Genomic DNA, 23,246 nt, shown 5'->3' with positions numbered 1-23,246 from the left:
TTCTTCAACTCATATGAGCAGGTAATGATAATATTACTTACAGATGCATTTATTACTGCTACTAATATTCAGCAATGCTAAGATAAGACTAGACCAGCTGTACAGATCCCTGAAGGGAATTAAGGTCGATTATTTTAAAAATAGGTAAACAAAATGTTGACTGTGCACAGGTTATGGTACATATATATATATATATATGGTTCTTTAAGGTTCTTTGCATGGTGAACTGGTTCTTCTTCGGATCGATGAAGAACATGCTTTTGATAGTCCTACATAGAACCTTTTTGAAAATGGTTCTAGGTAGCACCAAAACGGGTTCCTTTTCTATTACAAGCTTGACATCACAACAGTAGAAGAACCCCTTTTGGTGCTTTATTGGACCACTTTCGAAAATGTTCCATTTAGAACCATATCTCAAGGCAAAGAACCATTTAGTCATGTAATCGTGTTCTTTGTTCATGACTGCGTATAGAACCATTTCCTTGAAGAACCGTCTGTTTTCAGAACGTACTATTAGGCACAGCACTGACATTTCTATACAGTACTTGCCTTTATTTTCATAAGAAACCGTGTAAAGGTTCCCAGTCGGAGATCCTGCTGCCTGTAATGTTGAATTGCTGGTTATGGGTGTTGTGGCTGTGTTGTGAATTACTGTCACTAATACTTGTTACACTACATTGCGTTACTTTATGCGCTTGCGGTTTGAAAAGTGTACAGTTAAGGCAAGAATGGACAGAAAGTCTGACATAATATTAACGGCCTGTGGTGAACGTACAGTACTGTTGTGTAATGTAGGGCTGTGGCATTCCTGTTTGCCGTTTTGAAGAAGCTGCGTCCTCCTGAAGTTCATATATTAAATGTATAAGAAACTACAGAAGGAATCAGACACCCAGCCAGTTATAATGATGGTTATAGTGTAAAATTACTGTATTGTTATCTCTCATAGCCGCAATACGCAGTATAAGTCCTCATACCTGCTCTACTAATAACAGCAGTAGCTGTTGATTAATGTACTGACAAAACTAGAATAAACACAATGTTTAATTTTCCTCCGTAAACACACAGTTTTTATTGTGTAATATTAGGTTTTAAATTTCAATTTATTTAACCTCCCCAGCTGTACATAAAAAAACCTAATGACTACATTTACAGATACTTTATTATCTAATAACTGCAAGATAATCAGATTTTGGCCTTTTTCAGATTGCCAGATCGAATCTGATTCAGGAATATCCAGATTGTATCTAGACTGATTTTTGATAGTCTGGACAGCAAAAAAAAAAAAAACCAAACACATGAAATCAAAACATTTGGAAGAGCAAAACACATTTGAAATGCAATTCCGATTGGATTTTACAGGTGGTTCTCAGTGTGGACGCTCTGGAAGCTCAAATCGGATTAGAAAGTGGTTTTTTTGTCACTCGCAAAAACAACCACGAAGTCAAATCCAGAGTGACGAAGTGCAGCAAAGATTCAGGGCTACTGCAGCAGTCCATTCAAAAAGGCTGGTGATGTCTAGACACGCAAATCCGATTTGATCGCTTGCAAACGACGGCGTGGACGATCATCTCAAAAGATCTGCTTTGAGAAACTAATCTGACTCGCCTGAGCTTTCGACAGTAGTTTGTTCACTGTTGTTTACATACACTTGAGTTATCAGATACTAGGGAAACTCCGAGTCTGCACGAGTCAGGCTGTAATCAGATCTGTGCTTTGCAAGCAGCCGCTAAGCTCACATAAAAAGACGTGACGTAATTGTAGTGTAAAACTCAAAGTCGTGGCTTTTTCTAACCATCAAATCACTTTAGCGGAAAATATGTACAGCGCTGTGTGAAAGTTTTGGGCGTCCAATGTTTAACCAGTGGACCTCAGCAGTGAGTTTATCACAATATACATTAGAATAAAGTCGTATTCATAATTCAAATAAACAGAAAAACAATAAAAAGTATCAAGAATTTCTCGGGTCCATATTTTTCCTGGACACCTTCACAGCCGCCACAGAGACTCGTTAATATCATCAATTACATCATGAGCTCAATTTACTGAGCACTGATTGGTCAAACCAGGAGCTGCTTTTTAACTACATATAATACTGGACTTCCTCGAGGAGGAGAGGCTTGGAGATGGGTAAACAAACACACTCACATCCAGAACATCACTGTTTGTTTGTTTGTTTGTTTATATATATATATATATATATATATATATATATATATATATATATATATATATACACTTTGTTAAATTTTTTTTCTTTTTTCTTTATTGAGGAATAAAAGCAAAACAGACAGATCTAGTAGTTCCACACATTCAAAAGCTTCCTCTTTTTCCCCCTTGCTTATTTTCCACAAAAAGATGTACACACACACACACACACACACACACACACACACACACACACACACACACACACACACAAAAAGAAAAGGACAATAACTACAAATTGGATAATCGTGATGACAGAAAAATATATACCACTATCAGACTCAAAAGAAAACAAGTTAAATAAATAAATGTACATTTACGGCATTTGGCTGACGCTCTTATCCAGAGCGACTTACAGTTTGATCATTTTACACAGGGAGGCCAAGGCGGTGTTAGGAGTCTTGCCCAAGGACTCTTATTGGTATAGTGTAGGGTGTTTACCCAGGTGGGGATTGAACCCCAGTCTACAGTGCAGAAGGCAGAGGTGTTACCCACTACACTATCCCAACAAATCCCCAATATCCCCAATAAATAAAATGTTCAATCCCCTCAGTCAGCTGGCACGACCTGAAGTGAATTAAAATATATAAAAAAGGATTCCATTTGGAATAAAATGTTTTAGTCTTGCCTTTCAAGGTGGACCTCATCTTTTCCACACTAAGAAAATGTAGGACATCCCGGAGCCACATTGAGATGGAAGGGGGTTTTGAAGACTTCCATAGTAGCGATACGCGGCGTCTCGCCAACAGAGACGTAAACGCTAGAACATCCGACTGAAAGGTAAATCAGTGGAAAGTCCAAAGATTGCCCTGAAAGCGTTCTTATTAATGTTGATTCCTAAAACCTTTGTCATAATCTTACAATATTCAGACCAAAATTTATGGAAAGGAGGACAGAAAAAGAACATGTGACTTAAGTTACATGGAGCAGCATCACATTGATCACTGACAGCATTCGGGTAATATCTGGACAGCTGAGACTCGGATAGATGATCTAAAGCCATGATATGAGAGTAAATCTTAGATATTATAGATTTCTGAAAGGGGTTATAGGTCAAAAGGTCATCCCATGATTGTGTGATGGGAAGACATGTATAATTTGGAAAAAGGGATGAGACACAGTTTCCGAATTGTAAATATCTAAACAAATGAGATGGGGGGTAAATTAAAATCCTTATAAAGGTCACGAAACGATCTGATGCCTCTCTCATGCCATGTATTAAAAGCTGTGTGAGTCAGAGCGGGTGGGTGGGGGGTGGGGGGGGGGTGGATGATTTTCCAATATAGGCATCGATAAAGAAGGAGATGTGAGCTTAAAATGAGGTCTAAATGGAGACCAGATTCACAGAGTGGACAGCGCTAGTGGATTGTGCGTAGAATGTCAGCTTGAGTGGTAAGGAAGAAGTGAGAAGTGCAAACGGAGAGGACGGAAAACAAGAACAAGTCTCTAATCTACACCACAGCAACTCTGGAGATCGAAGCCAACAAAAGGCCTTTTGAATGTGCGCTGACCAGTAATAGAACAAAAAATTAGGAAGAGCCAGCCCCCCCATCAAATTTAAACCTCTCTAATAGCGATTCTCTCACTCTAGGAACCCTCCCGTCCCATATAAAGGAGGTAATGAGCTGATCCAGATTCTAAAAGGACTTTTTCGGCAAGAATAAAGGAATAGTTTGAAACAAGAAAAGAAATTTGGGCATAACATTCATTTTTATAACAGTTATTCTAGCGATCAGTGATGGAGGAAGAGATTTCCAAAGTGCGAGATACATCAATTCCTAAATATTTGAACCCAGTCAAAGCAAATTGAAAGGGAACAGCAGAGCAATTGATAACGCAAGTGAATTCACTGGGAAACGTTCACTTTATAACCTGAAAATGAGCCAAACCTCTTCAAAAGCTCTGTTATCAACATCAAGTAAAGTGGAATCAGTCATTTGGACTGTTTAGAGCATTTAGACTTAAAATAAAAATAATACCAGCCGACAGAGGGGGGAGGGGGGAGGGGGGAGAAAAAGAAAAAGGGAATAAAAAGAAAACAAAAACAGAAGAAAAGAAAAACCACCACACCCACACACACCCACACACACACACACACACACACACACACACCATGAAAGACGAATACCACCCACCCCACCCAGAAATTACCCCAGCAATGTCCTCTACACGCCCAACCATGAGGACAGCTGCACTGGCTCCAACATGAGCCTAACCCATCTAGACAGTACCCCCGATTGCAAAGCATGGATTGAACAGCAGGACTCCAACATTAAATGAACCTGTATACAATGTACACACATATGTAAACATATGCACCCATATATTATAACTACATAACAGTCCTAACGGAACGGAACAGTAAAAGATGAGCCACAAGACTGTATTAACAAAAAAACAGTTGGGCATGTGATTGAGCACAAATGGGAGTTTAAGTGAGACAATGGAAAAAAAAAAAACCCAGAGTACCATAATTACTGTAAGTCGCTCTGGAGAAGAGCGTCAGCCAAATACCGTAAATGTAATGTAAATGTAATTAAAGGATGAATTAAACTCGGTCTCCCAACCGAGCAGCGAGTCACTTAGACAGCGTAGCCACAAACCGAGCAGCCTCCTCAGGACAGGTGAGGTCACGGTGCTCACCACCAGGAGTTACTCGAACCCCTCCAAGGCACGCAGCTGTGTGCGGACCTCGTTGAAAGCAGCTCGAGCTTTTGCCACCTTGGCGGTGAAATCAGGAAACACCCTAATCCGCTGGTGACGCCTCGCTTTCCTGAGAATCTCCACACAGTTCTCATAGTAATGCAGCCTCGCGATGACGGGCCGCGGTGGGGCGCCAGCGCGCGATGAGCGGGGTTTCTCCAACGCGAACGCCTTCCCGTGCGCATCTCGGAGACCACCGCTCGAGCAATCTCAGACCTCAGCGCTGAAACGTCCAGCGACACCTGCGTCACTCCTGGACGTAGATGCGGCCTGCGCGACAGGCCGGATAAGAGACAGTCAGGGTCCTGGCGTTTTCTGCAGCTTGGGGGGCGTGGCGACAAACAACACTTGGCACAGTGACAGCGCTACTAACCACAGCAGATAAGAGACTGAACAAACAAAGTAAACAAATAAAACAGTGCATCAAATCTTTGAGAGAGAGCTCCAAGCACACGTCTATTCCATGCCACGTCACACCGGAAGCCTTTAACACTTTTCTCAGCTAATAAACACAAACTACTCAAATCAATAGATTTTGAAAACGTGTCTTGGGTGCCTGAGACTTTCACACAGTGCTGTACATCATCTGAAGCATGCAGGTCAAACAAAGTGCAGAGATGACCATTTATCCTCATCTAACGCTCAGGACTCAGGCCAATTCACTGATGAGCTGAACCAGGTGTGTTTAATGTGGCAGTGAGCTGAAGCGAAAAAGAGTCAGAAAGAAATCAGAGTAAGAGCTGATAACACTGAGCTAAACTCTGGCTCTCTTAGTCTCCTTTCTAGGCCTTAACCCGATCTAAGAAATCAGAGCATGCTGTTTACGCGACGACTTGAATAATCGAATAACTGCTGAAATCCAGGAATGATTGGATTACTAAGTGCATGCAAGTGTGTTCAATGATCCTCATGTTTGTAATACAAGTGCTCGCCCTGCTCTGCGTTTTCAGGAGCTACACCTTCGACACAATGTTTGTGTGGAGTGTTTGCATGCTGACTCTGATTCATATGAGCAGTGCCTGCAGTGTGGTGAGTAACCTGAAATTCACGCCCACCGCACGTCTGGGGGTTTTTTAATATTAGGAGGAATGTGCATTCTGACTATTTTGATATTTGAGCGCTGATCAAAGTTATTAATAGTAGATTTTGCTTTTGGTCATCAGAATCTGAGAGATAGTTCTTTGTTTTTGTACCATGATGCTAACTTTTTTGCATCATGCGCGTGAGAATTTACTCCCATGTTATTCACTCATATTATTGTAATCATAGGCTTGGTGGCTGTAATATAGCACTATAAAGAGCTTAGATGGAGAGCTAGTGGTTGGTAGTGTAGTGCATGACACCTCTGGCTTCTAGGCTGTAGACTGGGGTTCAATCCCTGTCTGGGTCAGCACCCTACACTATACCAATAAGAGTCCTTGGGCAAGACTCCCAACACTGCCTTTGCCTAGCTGTGTAAAAAATTATCCATAATATGCCATAAATGTAAGCTAGCCAGGCTAAAGTACAGACCCCATATCCTCCAAAATGAAAAACAAAAGTTTTTATGGGCACATTTATCAAAATTATTTTTTATTTAGAAAAATAAATTCTGTTTTGGCCGTGTTTTGCTGATATAGTTGAGCGTTTTTGGTCAAAAATAAATGTCCTACATTTGAAAAAAGCCTCTTTTCACCAATCATATTTATAATGCATGTAAATTTATGTGTTTAGAGCGGAAAGCTAGTCTGCTTCAAAAATCATAGATTTGTATTGGCTTAGTTGCGCTTTGCATCAATTTCCTACAGTTTTCACGAGCCCCTCGCTCTGTTACAGTTAACCCCACCTGTGGGGGGGGCATTTGCGCTCTCTGCTTTCGGCTGAAATGTCCATAAACAAAAGGTGAAATTATTAATCATGCTCACACACTCGTAAAATGATCTTGCAAGAGCCAGTAAGCGTTAGGTTGGGCCCTGCTGTCCCCCTAACGGACTGAATTTGGTTCGCACGCGTGTGTAAAATGTAGCACCTCATCACAAATGTGTGTATTAATGTAATCTGTTTCATGTGTGTGGCAACAACATACACATCAGAATCAAGCACCACCTCATCATCACTTTTTAGGGTAGTGTTTGAACCATTGGGCCCAGAATCGGCCCTCTAAAGGCCTCGGCCAATCCAGTAATCGCATGAATAATAAAAAATGTAATATATAATATTGTGAAGCTGAATAACCTCCAATCTTTCTCACTTTTGTCTTACAATTCATTCCTGCTGGTGGCATCAACAGTCAGGTAAGCATGATCCTCTTACAGTTTAATATTTAACACTGTGTGTAACGGGGAGCGAGGAGGTGGACGCATATGTGGAGATAAGCAACGTTTATTAAGGGCAAATCTGAAATCAGGGGTCATAGAGCCAACATGTAGAGATCAACATGACAACAAAGAGCACTGAACCAAACACCACGAGAACCAACACCAGTACAAAGACCAGTGACCAGACAGGGGAAAACACAGGCTTATGATTTAATCATACACAGGGTTCTTTGAGTGCTCACGGTTCTATGCAGAACTATTGCCTTTACTTAAGAGCCCTTGATAGTACCCTCTTTTTTTTAAGTGTGTATAAAAGGGTTCTGCTCTTGTTACAATGTCTAGCTCGGAGCAATAGAAGTACCGTTTGTGGGGCTATACAGAACCCTTTTCTAAAAGGTTCTACATGGAACCATCTATAGCACATTCTTCATCAGTCCGAATAACGATTTCACATCACATCAAAGAACCCATTTAAGCATGCCATTGGTTCTTTGAGTGATCATGGTTGTATGCAGAACCATCGTCTTTACTAAAGAACCCTTGAAGAGTGCAGGAGGCAAGTATGCGTGGTTTAAATATAGTGTTGGTTACAGTTTTCATTTTATTGTCCCTTTAAATTCCAGGCGAGTTATTAAGTTATTAAATTTAACGAATCCATATTTTACATTTTGTTGGGTTTTTTTTCCATGAGAAATGAATATTTTATTGAGCTTATGTACCTAAAACAGCCATAACTAATGTTTAACATGACCATTTTTCAACCTCTCTTTATGCACTGGAATTAAGTTTTTGTTAATATGCAAATGAGGTGCATTCTGATTGGCTGCCTTGTATTGATCCTAATTCAAAAGGCAGTCAAAAGGCTGAAGCACTCATAATGTCAGAGAGAATGGGTGGAGCTAAACTGCTGCAGACTGAATATGTAAATGTCATGTGACATCACAAAAACGGTAAATTTTCCATAATATAGGCCCTTTAAAACGTGTAATTCCATAACCACTATTGGACCTGCAGTCAGTTTTGCATGGTGAATGGTTCTTCCCTGAAATCACCCGTATTACTGTAACCAGCTAGTTATCGGTGACTATTAGTATTTTTTGACTGAAGCCGCTTTGAAGTTCTTCAAACTGACCCTGACGTCTTTCTGGACTCCATACAGATGCAATCTGTACAAACCTCACCGCTGTTCAGGAGGAGATCGTCAACTTGCACAACGCGTTCCGGAGATCAGTCGTTCCACAAGCCAGCAACATGCTGAAAATGGTAAAATGCTCTTAAAGCAGAGGCTCACCAACACTGTCCCATGATGTTGTGATGTTTTGCCTAAAGTTTCTCCATGAGTTATCGTGCAGTTTGGCCTGTTACACTGCATTAGTTTATCAGTCGGGGCGTTTGGACACACATTGTATTGTGCATTAATATTTGTGAACTCAAAAATTTTTATCACTAATAATAAAAAAAGTTGAAGTCAGCTTTTAAAGCATTTTCTCAACTTAGTCTGAAATGTAAAAGTTTTTGAATTTCCATTCTGCATCTTCTGTTACAGTTTAAAGCTACACTATGCAAGTTTTTTTATTGCACTGCTAAAAACGTTGCTAAAACAGATTAAAGATCAAAATGAAAAGTCAGAGGCATCAGGCTGGATTCAGTGAGAGTGCTAATGTCGCACACACCAAAAGAAGGTCTGGATGTCTAGGTCTCGGATGCAAAATCTAGTGAAGATATGACGAAAACAATAGAATCACACACATCTTGGACATCCCTCACCAAGTGGTGGCTGAGTTCTCTTTAAATACTCTTTCAGTCATCAGATTCATCCACCCGGGGAAGGGGTCCAAAGCACAACCCATGTTACAAAATACATATACTTTCTCACTTTGTGTGCAGTTACACATTTCCACCAGAGAGGTCTCCAAACCCCCAAAACTTGCATCGTGCAGCTATAAGTTCAATTAAAAGAAACAAATTGGGGAAAAAAGTGGTTGCCTCCTTATAAACTGAAACTGTAGTTCAATTCCTCTCCCAAGTTACTCCTAACTCCTGCCTGCAGGCTATAACTCCTCCTTTCTCATGGAGTCCACAGGCTGGAGCACATGTGTCAGGCTCCAGTCCTTGCAGGCCAAAACACTGCAGACTTCAGCACTTTGGCTCATTAAAGACACCTGATTCATCTCATCAGCTAATTAGCAAGGGCTTCATGAACTGAATGGAGGACATTAGATGAGGCTAAATGTTAATCCCCGCAGAACTTTGGCCCAAAAGTTCCCCAGTTTGACATGCCTGGCCTGGTGGGTGGGGAGGGATCCCTACTTTCAGGGTTCTGACCACAGAGAGTGGTGGCGTCGCTGAGATTTGAAGAAATGGTCTTGGTGATTGGCTAATTAGTTGAGCAACCAAGCCAAAATGCACAAAGAACTGTTACCTGAAAGAAACAGCCAGCGCAAAGTGATAAAAATGCTTTTAGTCGTTGTTTTATTAAATCTTTTCGTTGTTTCTGATTTTCGATGGAAAGGTTGACAGATGAGGTCAGGCAGGAGGCTCCATGGACCATGATGTTTGCAGATGACACTGTAATCTGTGGTGAGAGTAGAGAGCAGGTGGAAGAGAATCTGGAGAGGTGGAGGTTTGCACTGGAGAGGAGAGGAATGAAGGTCAGTAGAGACAAGACGGAATACATGTGTGTGAATGAGAGGGAGGCAGGTGGAAAGGTGAAGATGCAAGGAGTCGAGGTCGTAAAGGTGGATGACTTCAAATATCTTGGGTCAACCATCCAGAGCAATGGACAGTGTTGAAAAGAGGTGAAGAAGAGGGTGCAGGCAGGATGGAGTGGGTGGAGATGGGTGTCAGGGCTGATGTGTGACAGATGGATAGCAGCAAGAGTGAAAGGGAAGGTCTACAAGACAGTAGTGCCTCCTGCTATGATGTTTGGTTTGGAGACTGTGGCTCTGTCTAAAAGACAGGAGGCTGAGCTGGAGGTGGCGGAGATGAAGATGCTGAGATTTTCGTTGGGAGTGACAAGGATGGACAAGATTAGAAATGAGCAGATCAGAGGGACAGTGAAGGTGGAGCAGTTTGGAGATAAAGCCAGAGAGGCCAGGTTGAGATGGTTTGGACATGTGTTGAGGAGGAATAGTGGATATATTGGGCAAAGAATGTTGGAGATGGAGCTGCCGGGTAGAAGGAGAAGAGGTAGACCTCAGAGAAGGTTTATGGATGTTGTGAAGGTGGACATGGAGATGGTTGGTGTGAAAGTAGAGGAGGCAGTGGATAGGGCGAGATGGAGGCAGATGATCCGCTGTGGCGACCCCTAAAGGGAGCAGCCGAAAGAAGAAGATTTTCGCTGCTTTAGAGCAGCATGACTGTCTAACCGGGTGATTTTCAGACGACGACGACGACGAGTTCAAATCTCAGCGATGCCTCAGCTCGCCGCGGTCAGAAGGCCCCAGCTGTGGGGGTTGTGGTCAGTGGGTGGGAACTGATAGTGACTAGTGGTCAGTGGGGAGGAACTGAGTCACCGATTTACTACTTTACTACTAAAAAGGTACTTTAGGTTCACTTTTAGGTTTTAAGTCGGCCTGACATGAGTTAACTGAAAATGCTAAATTGGCTTTACGTGTTTAATTGCTGCAGGTGTCGTCTGAAGAAGTTACACTTCCTTAAACTATATTTTAAATGTTTGAGTGTCGTATTAAACATCCAGCAAAGCTTGAATGAAAATACGATGTAAATATGATAAAACCCGACTTAAAAAGTGCTGATCAGGCCTATCTGACGGCAATATGAGCAACTTGATTGACAGCTCTCTGTGCAACACTCCTAGCCTGCTCCGCCCCCTGTAGAGAAGTCATTAATCAGCTTTAATATGATGGTAACTGGACGAAACCAGTCACAGACGAACAGACGTGTGGTGTATAGATAAACGAATGAATAAGCGACGGGCAGCTACACACAGGTGGTCCAGCTTTTGATTATGCTGAGTTTCTCTGACTCTGAAACTGCTTTGTGTGGGCGGGGCCAGAGACGCCAGCCCTGTGATTGGTCAGGGAAATGCATACGGGAAATTAGGAGAGCCCAGTTTACACTGAGAGAAGAGCAATATGGTGAACTATATCAGTCATTTATTGGTTATATATTGGCATTATTTACTTTAAACTCAGTACGTGTTCACTGTTAGTCACAGATTTAGGTTCCCTGGGTCTTTAAGTGCATTGAAAAGCTTCAGTATCAGACACACATTAGCTGTACACTTGTCATATGGATTGTGCGATGGTGATGAACGGTGTGTTTTCTTGCCTACAGAGCTGGAGCAAGGAAGCAGCAGTCTCAGCTCAGAACTGGGTCAACACCTGCTCTATGAAACATGGCCCGCCAAGCACTCGCATGCTCGGAAGTAGGCCCACTTTTATCTGACTGCACTAAAACTTAGACCAGCCAAAAATGTTCTTTTAAGTTTCGTATGCATGTGAAAACTGAACGTTGGCTCAATTAAGCCACCGGTCGTGTGACTCAGAGTTGGAAGTAAAGCTCAAGCAACTGGCTTAGCTGAGCTGACTGTTCTAGACTTTGCTGGCTGTGGCGGCTTGTCTATTTAAATATATAAGCACACACAAAAAATATCCAGGATGCATATCCTCCTGCACTCGCCTATCCCAGCACTCATTGGGTGAAAGGTACAATTGAGCACTGTTTAATAAACTGGTAAAAATAAAATGGTAAATAATCGAAACAAAAGCTTATTTCACAATCTTCCCTCCCATCATTTGGGCATATTTTGTCTCTTTTACAGTGTTTAATAGGCCACTGAAGCTGGCATCTTTGAAAACTGATGCTATTGCCATCTGTGGTGAACAAAAATGTTCCAAAGCTTTTCTTAGACATATTGCTGCTGTTGGAAGGAAACCTTGTATCTCTATTTTTGTCATAATTGGAAAATTATGTGTAAAGACGCCTGGTTCCATTGACATACATTAAAGGTGAAGTAGGTTTTTTCCTTCTCCTATAAAGTTGGAATTCTGAAGATACAAGATTTTCTTCCGACAACAGCGTTAAGTTTCCCCCACCCTCTGTTAGGTCTCTGTTAGTGTTAATTTAAGATGAGCAATATTAGCATTTCTGAGAAAAGCTGTCTCTTTAAGTACATGTTCATTATCTACATTGTTTCTTAAGGGTTTTATAGATTAGATTATACTGTATACTGTCAACAGGCAAAAGTATTACATCTATTCGATGCTCAATCACTTTTGTGTTTCATTACCTTAAAGGTGCAGCGTGTAAGATTTGAGGAACTTGGGGGTTTAGTGCCTTGGTGGGTAGGGATGGCATTAACGGCTGGTCTCTACTGAACTCTCTACTACAGGCTCCGTTACCAATACTGCCTTCTGGGAACTTGTTAGTGGAATCGCTAAGCTCTCTATTAATTTAAATCCTTTTAGAACAAAACTTACAATAACATCTTCAGGTTTGGAGGTAATTTCCACTGTGGACTCTCATGGAAAACTGGCAAAACTAATCAAACATTTATTGCTTGTAAATTACTAAATGTTGATTGACCATTAAAAGGCTATTGCTGGTATAAGAATGTAGGTTTATGAAGTGCACAGGTCTTTTTTTTTTATTTTATTTTGTTTTAGTACTAGTTTACTTGGACTGAAGTCCAGTTGTTGTAAACTGTTCACTTTACTGTATTTGTATAATTTAACTTGCCTATTTTAATAACTGCAAATTAACTGACACTATAAGCACTGTAGACTGTAATTCCACAGGAAGATCAGAACATACTCGCCATTACTGTCCAAAAAAGGCATTATACTCCACGAGACAGATCGTGCTACGATAAGTAGTTTCATTTTCAAGTCTGAACCAACCATTTTCAGGTGGTTGGTTAGTGTAGTGGGTAACACCTCTGCCTTCTGCACTGTAGACTGGGGTTCAGTCCCCACCTGGGTAAACACCCTACACTATACCAATAAGGGTCCTTGGGCAGGACTCCTAACACCACCTTGGCCTCCCTGTGCAAAATGATCAAATTGTAAGTCGCTCTGGATAAGAGCGTCAGCCAAATGCCATAAATGTAAATGTAAATCTGGTGGTGAGGTTTCAGATTGCAAACAACTGAATCCCCAACCCCTCCCTTTCTAAGCGTGTAGTAGAACCTACAGTAGCCATCACGTTTTCTACCGTTGCCTGTCCCAATTCGTTTTGCTTCTTTGTGGATGAGGATTTATCCTCCCTCACCTTTTCTTCTGCTAGGTAATGATTATGACCCATCTGATGGTCAGCCAGCGCAGGCAGCGACCACTAACTGTACTTATTTTTACGTTTTCCAGCTGATGCTGTAGCACCACCAAACCTAAGCTTCTGCTTCAACGTGACAGGCGCTCTTCAGAGCCCGTGTTTGGTTGGTCCATTCTGGGTTAGTGTAGAAACATGGAGGCCTCTGTTGGAAGAAGACCAGCTTCCTATATAGATATGAAGGACTCAGTCTAATTCCAACCATTCATAGTTACAGTTGATTATACACTAATGAAAACAAGGTTTTGTCATATATGTCACCCAAATTGATCCTATACAGAGCCTCATGACTTATGGCGTAATTCAGACAGGAATAGCATCTATATATACAATCTTATTTCCAAAAAGTTGGGACGCTGTGCAGAATGCAAATAAAAATAGACTGCAATGAGATGCAAGTCATGTAAACCACATTTTTAAAGGAAAATAGTGCTCTTTTAATACGGAGCAGTGCTGCTGTAATACATGCAGAACGTGGTTTGACGTCGTCTTGCTGAAAAAATCAAGGCCTTCCCTGAAAAAGACGTCGTCTGGACGGCAGCAGATGTTGATAAAACATGTTTATATCATTCAGCTTTAATGGCGCCTCCACAGATGAGCACGTCACCCAGGCCATGAGCACTAATGCCCCCTAAACCATCATGAATACTGGCTTTAGACCCGAGCACTGATAACAAGCTGAGTGGTCTTCAGCCCGGAGGACACAGTGTCCATGATTTCCAAAAAGAGTTTCAAATGTTGATTTGTCGGACCGCCGGACACTTTTCCACCTCCCCTCAGTCCATTTTAAATGAGCTCAGGCCCAGAGAAGGTGGCAGCGTTTCTGGATCCTGTTTATATTTGGCTTCTTCTTTGTGTTTTAGAGTTTAACAGCGTTTGTGGATGCAGTGATGAACTGTGTTCACAGTCAGTGGTTTTCAGAAGTGTTTCTGAGCCCATGCAGTGATTTCCACTACAGAATCATGTCTGTTTTTAATGCAGTGCTGCCTGAGGGCCCAAAGATCACGGCCAGCAGATACTGGTGTTCAGCCTCGTCCCTCACAGACAGAGATTTCTCCAGATTCTCTGAGTCTTTAATGATGTTCTGCACCGTAGACGATGAAAAGCAGAAGCTCTTTGCTGTTTTATGTTGAGAAACGTTCTTCTTGAGTCGTTCAGTCTTTCACAGAGTGGTGACCCCTCCTCCTCTTTACTTCTGAAAGACTCCGCCTCTCTGAGATGCTCTTTATACCCAATCATGTTACTGACCTGTTGTCAATCAACCACCAGGTGTTTTTTTAGCATAACACAACGTTACCAGCCTTTTGTTCCCCCGTCCCAACTTTTTAGGAATGTGTTGTTGGCATCAGATTCAAAATGGGCAAATATTTTTTAAAAAGCAATAAAATTTCTCAGTTTCAACATTTGATATGTTGTACTATTTTCAATGAAATATAGGGTCTAAATGATTTGCACATCATTGCATTTTGTTTTTATTTACATTTCACACAGCATCCCAACTTTTTTGGAAACGGGGCTGTAAATAACAACATTATATTTGTGCAGTGCAGTATTTGTCAAACTAAGTTCATATTTGTTTTGTGAACCTGCAGCATATGAAATGGGTGAAAACCTGTTTAAAAGCACTGGCATGTTCGCCTGGACTGCGGTTGTGACAGCATGGCACAGTGAAGTCGTCGATTACGAGTACCCCACTGGATCCATCAACGGAGAGCCCATTGGCCATTACACTCAAGTAATTATGTTGTCATCTATTATTAATCTACAGTAAATATTACAAAGCGTATCTTCTTCAAACTATTATTTTATGATATTTTATGCAATGACACCATTTGATCAGACATGCAGGCCGTGTTTACTCACCCAGTCCAGCACCTGCTAAACTTTGTTTTTTAGTGTGCACCATAAAGTTAATAATGCAGTTTATTCAAAGAATAGTTTGGCAAAAAAATCGAATGTACACAACTTGGCTCCCCCGACCAGACGAGTAGGTGATCAGGCAAGAGGTGCTTGGTAGCTAAAAGGCTACTGTAGCTACCAAGTAATGGACACCATTAGCACCATCAGAACGCAATGAGACACTTTGTGCTGCAGACGTCTGGGCCTAAGAAGTTTCATGTGATACTGAGTTGAACTCTGACATGTGAATTCACATCTTCAGCCCCAGACGCCAATTAAAGATGTTTAAGCTTAAGCTTACTTGGTAGCTACGTTAGCCTTGTCGCTCCGGTGCTACAAGAAGCAAACATTAGACTGCTTTGGCTCTGTTTAAGCACAAACATCTTCAAATTTCTTCTCCACTGGTTTTAAATAAACACACGAAGCTGAGAAGCTGAGACTACGTGATCTATCTTCAGTCTGGAGCCTGTGGTGGGTGAGTTAGCTGTGATGTTCGCTCTGAAGCTGCGCACACGTCGCCTCACTGCTGACACCCATGATCGTTATCAGCACGGTTTCTGCTGTAAATCAGTATTTAGTAGTGTGAGTAGGTAAATATCATATCAGTGTTTTTTACACATCTCCGCGTTCTATGGTGCTAATGGTGTCCTGGAGACTGGGGTTCAATCCCCTGCCTAGGTAAACACCCTACACTGTACCAATAAGAGTCCTTGGGCAAGACTCCTAACACCACCTTCGCCTGCCTGTGTGTATAATGTGTGTGTGTGTGTGTGTGTGTGTGTGTGTGTATGTATGTATGTATATATGTATATATATATATATATATATATATATATATATATATATATATATATATATATATATATAAATTACATTGTAAGTCGCTCTGGATGAGTGTATCTGCTAAAATGCCATAAATGTAACCACAAACATGTGACCGTACTGTTCAATCACAGCAGTTGTCAACATCGTTTGCTATAGTGGAAATTAATGACGTAATATGTAATTATATGATGATTGTATTCATGTTTGTGCTTTGACTTCAGGGTTCGCTGTAGATGAGTTCAGCTAGAATGATACTTTTATCACTATGGACGATTTTTTTCCTCACTGCACCACCTCACTGACTGCGGCTGTAGCTTTGCATCTTTTGGCCGACTCCGTTCAGGTTCAGCAGGAAAGTTGCGCACATTTGATTTTTCACCACAGCATTCCTTCAATGCGGTGAGCCCAGTTTGCTCTGTTGAAAGAATTACGCCGGCTTAAGGCTGTATTTGCTCGAGTCTAATGGGAGCTGATTTCGTTTATTGACCTTTGGTTTATCAGCACTAGATTGAAAGCAGTCATGAACTCACTGAAGGCTAGGGAGGGGCGCAGCTGCAATAGCTGAGGAGACTGACATCTTAAATTTGAGCAGTGTTTACCCGGCCTGATCCTGTTTCTCTTCCTGCTGAAGGTGGTGTGGTACGGCTCGTACGAGGTCGGCTGCGGAGTGGCCAAGTGTGGAAGCAACTACTTCTACGCCTGCCATTACTATCGAGCGTACGTCAAAATCCTTTGATAAACTTGGTTCCATATAGGCCACAGTGATGTTCAGTCAGAGTGGTGCTGGTAGTGATCATGCTACAGTTACCATAGAGGATACCTTCTTCATCTTCACCACCGTTAACTGATTAGAATCTACCCTCAGAGTAATAGTTCACTGTGCAAATCCACGTTAGTCACAGTGAAATGGATCAGCTTGTGTTTCCTATCACTGTACAAAAGAACTCCAAGAGCCGCCGTTATTGCTGGATGCATTGTGATAGATTCTGAGCAAGAATTTGGACACACACACCTTTGATTTCAAATCATCCCTGCTGCATCCTGTGGTAAACAAAAATGTAAACAAGAACTTCACGGGGTCCTTTGGATTACAAGGCTGTTTAGTGGTCAAAATGCAAATAATGGTACATGCACTATGCTGCCAAAAGTATTCAATCACCCATCCAGATCACTGAATTCAGGTGATCCAGTCTCTTCCGTGGCCACAGGTGTATAAAGCCGAGCCCCTCGGCCTGCAGACTGCTTCTACAGACATTAGTGAAAGAATGGGTCGCTCTCAGGAGCTCAGTGAATTCCAGCGTGGTGCCGTGATCGGACGCCACCTGTGCAGCAAGTCCAGTCGTGAAATTTCCTCACTACTAAATATTCCACAGTCCACTGTCAGTGGGATTATAACAGGGTTCTTTCGTAAAGAAAATGGTTCTGTATAGAACCATGAACACTGAAAGCACCTGCATGATTTAAGGGTTCTTTGCATCATGAACGGGTTCTTCCTACTGATGGAAAATCTGCATGAATCTGCTGTAGATGGTTAAACACAGCACCCAAAAGGTCCTTCTACTGTTACAAGCTCGACACTATAACAATAGACGAAGCTCTTTGCGTATTACAGCATATTCATCATCAATCTGAAGAACCGTTTCATGATCCAAAGGGTTCTTTCAGCGTTCATGGTTCTATATACAAACATTTTCTTCACTAAAGAACCCTTGAAGCACCATGTTTTTAAGAGCGTGTGATATGCGAAGGCAAGGCAAGTTTATTTGTACAGCACCTTTCATAGATAGCGGCCTTTCAAAGTGCGTCACACAAACGTGGAATAATAAAAGTCTTAAAAAATGAAGTTTATGAATTCCTGAGATTAAAATGTGCATTACTGGGATAAAACACAATAAAATAGAGCATAAAATAAGGGATTAAGAGAAATAAAGGCAAGACAAAGTGCATTGATATTACAAAGACCCAATGAAACACAAATGTCTTTAAACTGGACTTCATTTGGAGCGTATCCAACAACCCCGTGCTTTTATTTATTTATTTTTATTAAAATTGATAGTGAAAAAATATAGATGGAAAAAAAATAGTTGAGATGTAAACGGATCCTTCAGATTTTCGACGGTAAAATGCTCTGTTCTGGAGAAACTTACTGATTCCTTTACAGTGGTGGTGATAGGAACCAGACGTCACAAGGCCTACAACACAAATATAGCCTTTTTATTTACTATCCAGAACCACAAGTGAACCTACACGTGCCTTCTGAGTTTTTATATGTAATGTTAATGATGGTAGAACAGTAAAAAAACCATAAAGACTAAGTTTTCTTCAGGTATTATTTTTACCTTTTAACACCCAGCATGCACCTGTCTACTATGAATGGACTTTAACAACATGCTTTAGGGTGAAACCTTGTAAGAAACTACCGTAGAACAACGTCTTGGGCATCAGGAAGAGTCTTCATAGTTGTTTTGTGACGTAGCTTTAGAGGTATCAGACGTTTGGTTCCTATCACCACCACTGTGAACAGTTGTGACGAATTGACACCAAAGCACTCTGAATGACTGTGTTTACATCCTAACATATGTAATTATGCGGAAGATGCAACAGCATGAAGAGATCACATTATCAGAGAAGAAGAGATTAAACAGTAGAAATAGCCACTTTTTGCCTTGGCGTTAAAGGGTTAATGACCAGCATGACCAGTTTCTGTCCCGGGGCATATAAAGGTAGCAAATACAGTATTGTTGTCTGTGTATACAGAGGGAATTTCAAAGGAGTGCCTCCGTACTCAAAGGGAGAACCCTGCTCGGCCTGTCCAGACGCCTGTGAGGACGGCTTGTGCAGTGAGTATCGTTACACTACCATTAGGTCACTGCTTATCTGTCCACAGCATCACAATGAGTCACCAACACACCTTCATGGCCATTTGCACTTCTGGAGAGCTTTGTCAGACCAGCTCTTTTATATGTTGAGTGGATTTATGGCCCTATGACTTAAAAAGCAGTGGTGGACAGTAACTGAGTATCTGAGTATCTGAGTAAATGTAATTAGTTTCTGTACTTTAGTATTTTTGGTGTATCTGTACTGAAGTTTCTCCATTCTGGGGACTTTTTCCTTTCACTCCACTACATTTCAGAGTCTAATATCCGACTTTTTCCTCCTACATTTTGAGAAATCTGTGGTTCCTTTTGGTTTCTGTGTGTATAAAAACGTAACATGTCAAAACGAAAGAAGCGCAAAGCCAGAGCACCAATCAGGGCCCAGCGGTCACTTTGTTTAGAGCTGGTTTTGACCTGTTGGTCATACCGACCCAGTGCAGCACGCAGTTCAACGTCAGCGCAGCAGCGTAAAACTTTGGGAGAGTCTGTTCAACATAAATGATGAACTAACCTAACTTTGTGTAAATAGAGCTCAATATAGAAATATGTCCACATATGCAGTCGAGACTGACGCGGCTTTTTTCTGAATTTCTACAAACACCAGTTCATTTTATAGTAAATGAGTTTGGGCTGGTTTATGTTTATGAACAGACGCCTACAGATCAACATAGTAAAGGAGCTCATCTGTGATCCTGAGTTTAAAGCCAGTTTTTATTCAACTTAAACTTGGAACTAAGTTGTAAATAAATCTGAAACTGAAACTTTGCTTGTGTGTAAAAAGTGATTTCAGAGCCACTCGGTTCTCCCTGATGGAAACTGTTTACCTTCAGTGTTTTGTGCTTCTGATCATTTTAATAGACGTCAGCGTCACTAATTAATGACGTTCTATTAAAAGACTGGTTTACCAAGAGAGACGCTGGAGGACTTTCACCTGAAATGAGTTCATGAAGCCAGTCTGGTTATAAAAATGATAACAGGACATCAGAGCCAGAATTACTCTTTTAGTACTTTTACTTTATACTTAAGTACATTTGAAGGGAAATACTTTAGTACTTTTACTCAAGTGGAGGTCTAAAGGGAGGAACTTCTACTTTTACTGGAGTGATATGTTACCTTGGGTGCCTCTACTTTAACTCAAGGACATGATTTGTGTACTTCGTCCACCTCTGTTAAATAGTGACCTTATCTTTTACAGCCAACCCCTGCCCTTACATCGACAGATACGCCAACTGCCCTTCCATAAAAGAAGACTACACATGTGAGGACGACATTGTGAAGAAGTACTGCCCCGCCATCTGCCTGTGCGAAAACAAGGTCATCCCCATCGCCAAGAAGTGACCTGCGAGGCATGTCGCCAGGCCTGTTAGCCATCAGTGTTGCCAGTGCATTAGGTGATTAAGGTGGTCATGGAGCTCTATAGCTACACTTTCTTCTTCTATCGCTTTCTAGAACATTACAGCCGTCAGGAACGTTAAAGGAACACTTTAGAACGTTTCAACAGTCTCCATCTGCTGTGTGTGGTGGATTACCACAGACGATAGCTTTGACGCTTTTCCTGTACCTCGTAAAATGACGAGACTTGCTGACCCAAAACACCTTTATAATAGAACCCAATGGGCATCAGCTGAAGCACCTGCCCATAGGCTTCTATTATGGTTGTTTTCAGTCAATAAAGAACAGAATAACCTGTTGGCTCAAAGCTCAGAAGCCCGCCTTCTTTACCCACGCCTGCAGTAGACAGCAGTAAAGCCGGTGCCCACTGACTTCCATCTTAAAGTCAGGTTTTTCATTCTTTTACTGCCGACAGAGTAACATGTCGAAATTATTGACCACGGTAATGGACCATACGCTCAAAAAGAAGCAGGTAGAGTTCAGGTTGAAATACATTGTAGTGCTCCTTTGACGTTCACTGTTTACACTACAGCCATACCGAATCACCAGTAGTGACTATTAGCATTGATGTAAAGTGATTTTAGGCCTACCTCAGTCTCATTTTCAATTATGCCGCTGGATGTAACTCATATGATAGGTTGATATGACCTAAAGCGAGCATCTGCTGTTAAGACACATTCATTCCATACATGTACGTTAGCCTGTGCTCCTTCGTATGCTCACTTTGATGTCAGGTCTTATCATTTTCAGTAGTGTTTGCTCTGCAATCATGCAGTTGGAGCAAGCAAACTGTTACATATTGCATAACCGGTCCCACACCATGTCTCTCGGGCCCACAGATGGCCCACATTTGGTGATTTCAGTTCCAGCACAATCAGTCGAAATAATCAAGCCGCATTCATGGGAGCTGTAATTGAAGCAGAACGGAGGGTGGGAGAGAAGCCGAGGCAAATGCTGTGAATTGCTTTTCATGAAAAAAAAAAAAGGATTTCCTTCATATACTCAGGGGCATGGGACAGGAAGAAGATACAGGAACATTTTGTTCACATGGAAGCAGGCTTTCACCATCTAACTGGGCTATAAGGATGTATAGGATGTATGTGTTGTAACACACCAGACCACCAGCAGGTGTCTCTGTTGTACAATAGTCTAAAAGACATGAGGCTGAATGTTTCCTGCCCACATCTACTCGTGTCTCTTTCCTTTCAGTTCAACCAAGTGACGCTGCTTTGCTTCTTGCTTATTATTAAAGTGCACAGCAAAAACAAAAAGGCATGTTGTATGAATGATTCACTTCAAACCGGAACCTCTTTCATACACAGTTCACAACTTTTGACGCCACGTGCAACGAAAAATATGCTTTTATTTAGGAGTACAGGCAGGCATATACCATCATATGCTGAAGTTTGAATATGCTCAATCGAATTACATGTTTTTCTGATCATTTTAGCACACAAATCCTATTTATTTGCTGCATGTAACATAATAGGGAAAAACACACATTGTGTATATACATAACTATATATAATTGTTATATAGGACACTTTTTGTTACATTTTTTGTATGTTAATATGTTAAATTCAGCAAATAAACAGTAATTGTGTATTAAAATGTGCAGAAGTGTGTTCACTGTGGAGAAAATCAACAAAACATGCATATGACTGTATTACTAAAATAAAATTAAACATCAAATCTTTGCCTTCAGTGTATATATACATATATATTCACATTAGTGCTCTATACATCTTAATAGTAAGTTAATACAGAAACATAATTTTTTTTAAAGATTAATTTTACTGCTTTATCTACGCCGAGTTTTGATCCCGTCACACCAGCTGTTGTACATTGAGTGATGAACAAAAAAAAGTCTGTCAAGCTTAAAGGTACAATTTGTAAGATTTTTGGTTTGAAACATGTCAAAATTATTAGCAGAATGTGAAGAAGTAACAATCTTGTTATGTCAAAGGTGATGATGCAGAGATAGCTACTGAAGTTAGCATGCTCTGGATAGGCCATTTAAGGACAGGTGGCAAAGAAAAGGAACAGCAAACAGAATGATGGCTGAGGCTCTTGGTGAGTGACCATTATCAACATTGCCACTCGCTCCCATCGAGAAACCACGTTTGGCAGCAAAAGTAAAGACGTTACATAAGTAGAAGCAAAACAATTTAACGTTGGAGCTGCTTTCCACCACCGGAGACCGCAGCTCTTGGTGATTAAAGGGATAAAATTTGATGCCAATCGTTTAATAGTCGTAACATTCCTTCTGGACTGGTAAGGAGGGGGAGGAGTAAAGAGGGAGGAGGAGGGGCTGTGCATTTCCTTGTTTCTTATGTAAGAGGTGAACGCTACAACTTTCTGGTGATATGTTGCCCCTCATTTGTTTGGAGTGTGAAGTATAAATTTGACAGATTGCATAATCTAGCATTTGTCCACCCTGTTACACAAAACCAATAGAGTAATGGTCAGCACTCTGGACTCTGAATCCAGCAATCTGAGTTCAAATCTCGGTGGGACCTGGTTGACTTTCTTGTCGGGTCAGTCGTGGGCTGGAGGTCAGGGAACCAGCCCTGTGACTTTTCGTCGGTTTGATCCCCAGAGCTGACAGCACGTGACTGAGGTGTCCTTGAGCAGGACACCTGACCCCCAACTGCTGCCCGGGCGCTGCGGATTGGGCTGCCCACTACTCCGGGCAAGGGTGATCACTGCCCGCTTGTGTGTGTGTTCACTAGTGTGTATGTGGTGTTTCACTTCACAG

At 41.4% G+C, this 23,246-nt stretch overlaps 1 protein-coding gene across 4 annotated transcripts; it reads left to right on the top strand.

Moving 5' to 3' along the window:
* LOC108439302 (serotriflin) lies at window positions 1–21,759 on the top strand. Of its 4 annotated transcripts, none has more exons than XM_037533926.1 (9): window positions 1–21; window positions 5,859–5,937; window positions 7,178–7,181; window positions 8,365–8,468; window positions 11,505–11,595; window positions 15,089–15,231; window positions 16,852–16,937; window positions 18,978–19,060; window positions 20,292–21,759. In XM_037533926.1, exons 1-9 carry the CDS (start codon window positions 14–16, stop codon window positions 20,432–20,434), a joined length of 741 nt encoding a protein of 246 aa, XP_037389823.1. In that variant the 5' UTR covers window positions 1–13; the 3' UTR covers window positions 20,435–21,759. The 4 variants fall into 4 exon arrangements, with proteins under 4 accessions (XP_037389823.1, XP_037389825.1, XP_037389824.1 ...); XM_037533928.1 differs by lacking the exon at window positions 1–21 and adding an exon at window positions 5,450–5,587; XM_037533927.1 differs by lacking the exon at window positions 1–21 and adding an exon at window positions 5,615–5,641.
* Window positions 21,760–23,246: the final 1,487 nt, after the last annotated feature.

This window comes from Pygocentrus nattereri, chromosome 24 (genome assembly GCF_015220715.1).
Source record: "Pygocentrus nattereri isolate fPygNat1 chromosome 24, fPygNat1.pri, whole genome shotgun sequence".
Classification (NCBI taxonomy): domain Eukaryota; kingdom Metazoa; phylum Chordata; class Actinopteri; order Characiformes; family Serrasalmidae; genus Pygocentrus; species Pygocentrus nattereri.
The sequence above is the reverse complement of the archived record's forward strand: the minus strand, read 5'-3'. Positions and strand labels throughout refer to the sequence as shown.

What these genes read in the sequence shown, in the direction of transcription:
- LOC108439302 (XM_037533925.1), top strand. Translation starts at nt 5,794, where the DNA reads ATGCAAGTGTGTTCAATGATCCTCATGTTTGTAATACAAGTGCTCGCC. An exon ending in CCAGCAACATGCTGAAAATG is followed by an intron (nt 8,469 to 11,504) that starts GTAAAATGCTCT and finishes TCTTGCCTACAG; the next exon opens with AGCTGGAGCAAGGAAGCAGC. An exon ending in CCATTGGCCATTACACTCAA is followed by an intron (nt 15,232 to 16,851) that starts GTAATTATGTTG and finishes TTCCTGCTGAAG; the next exon opens with GTGGTGTGGTACGGCTCGTA.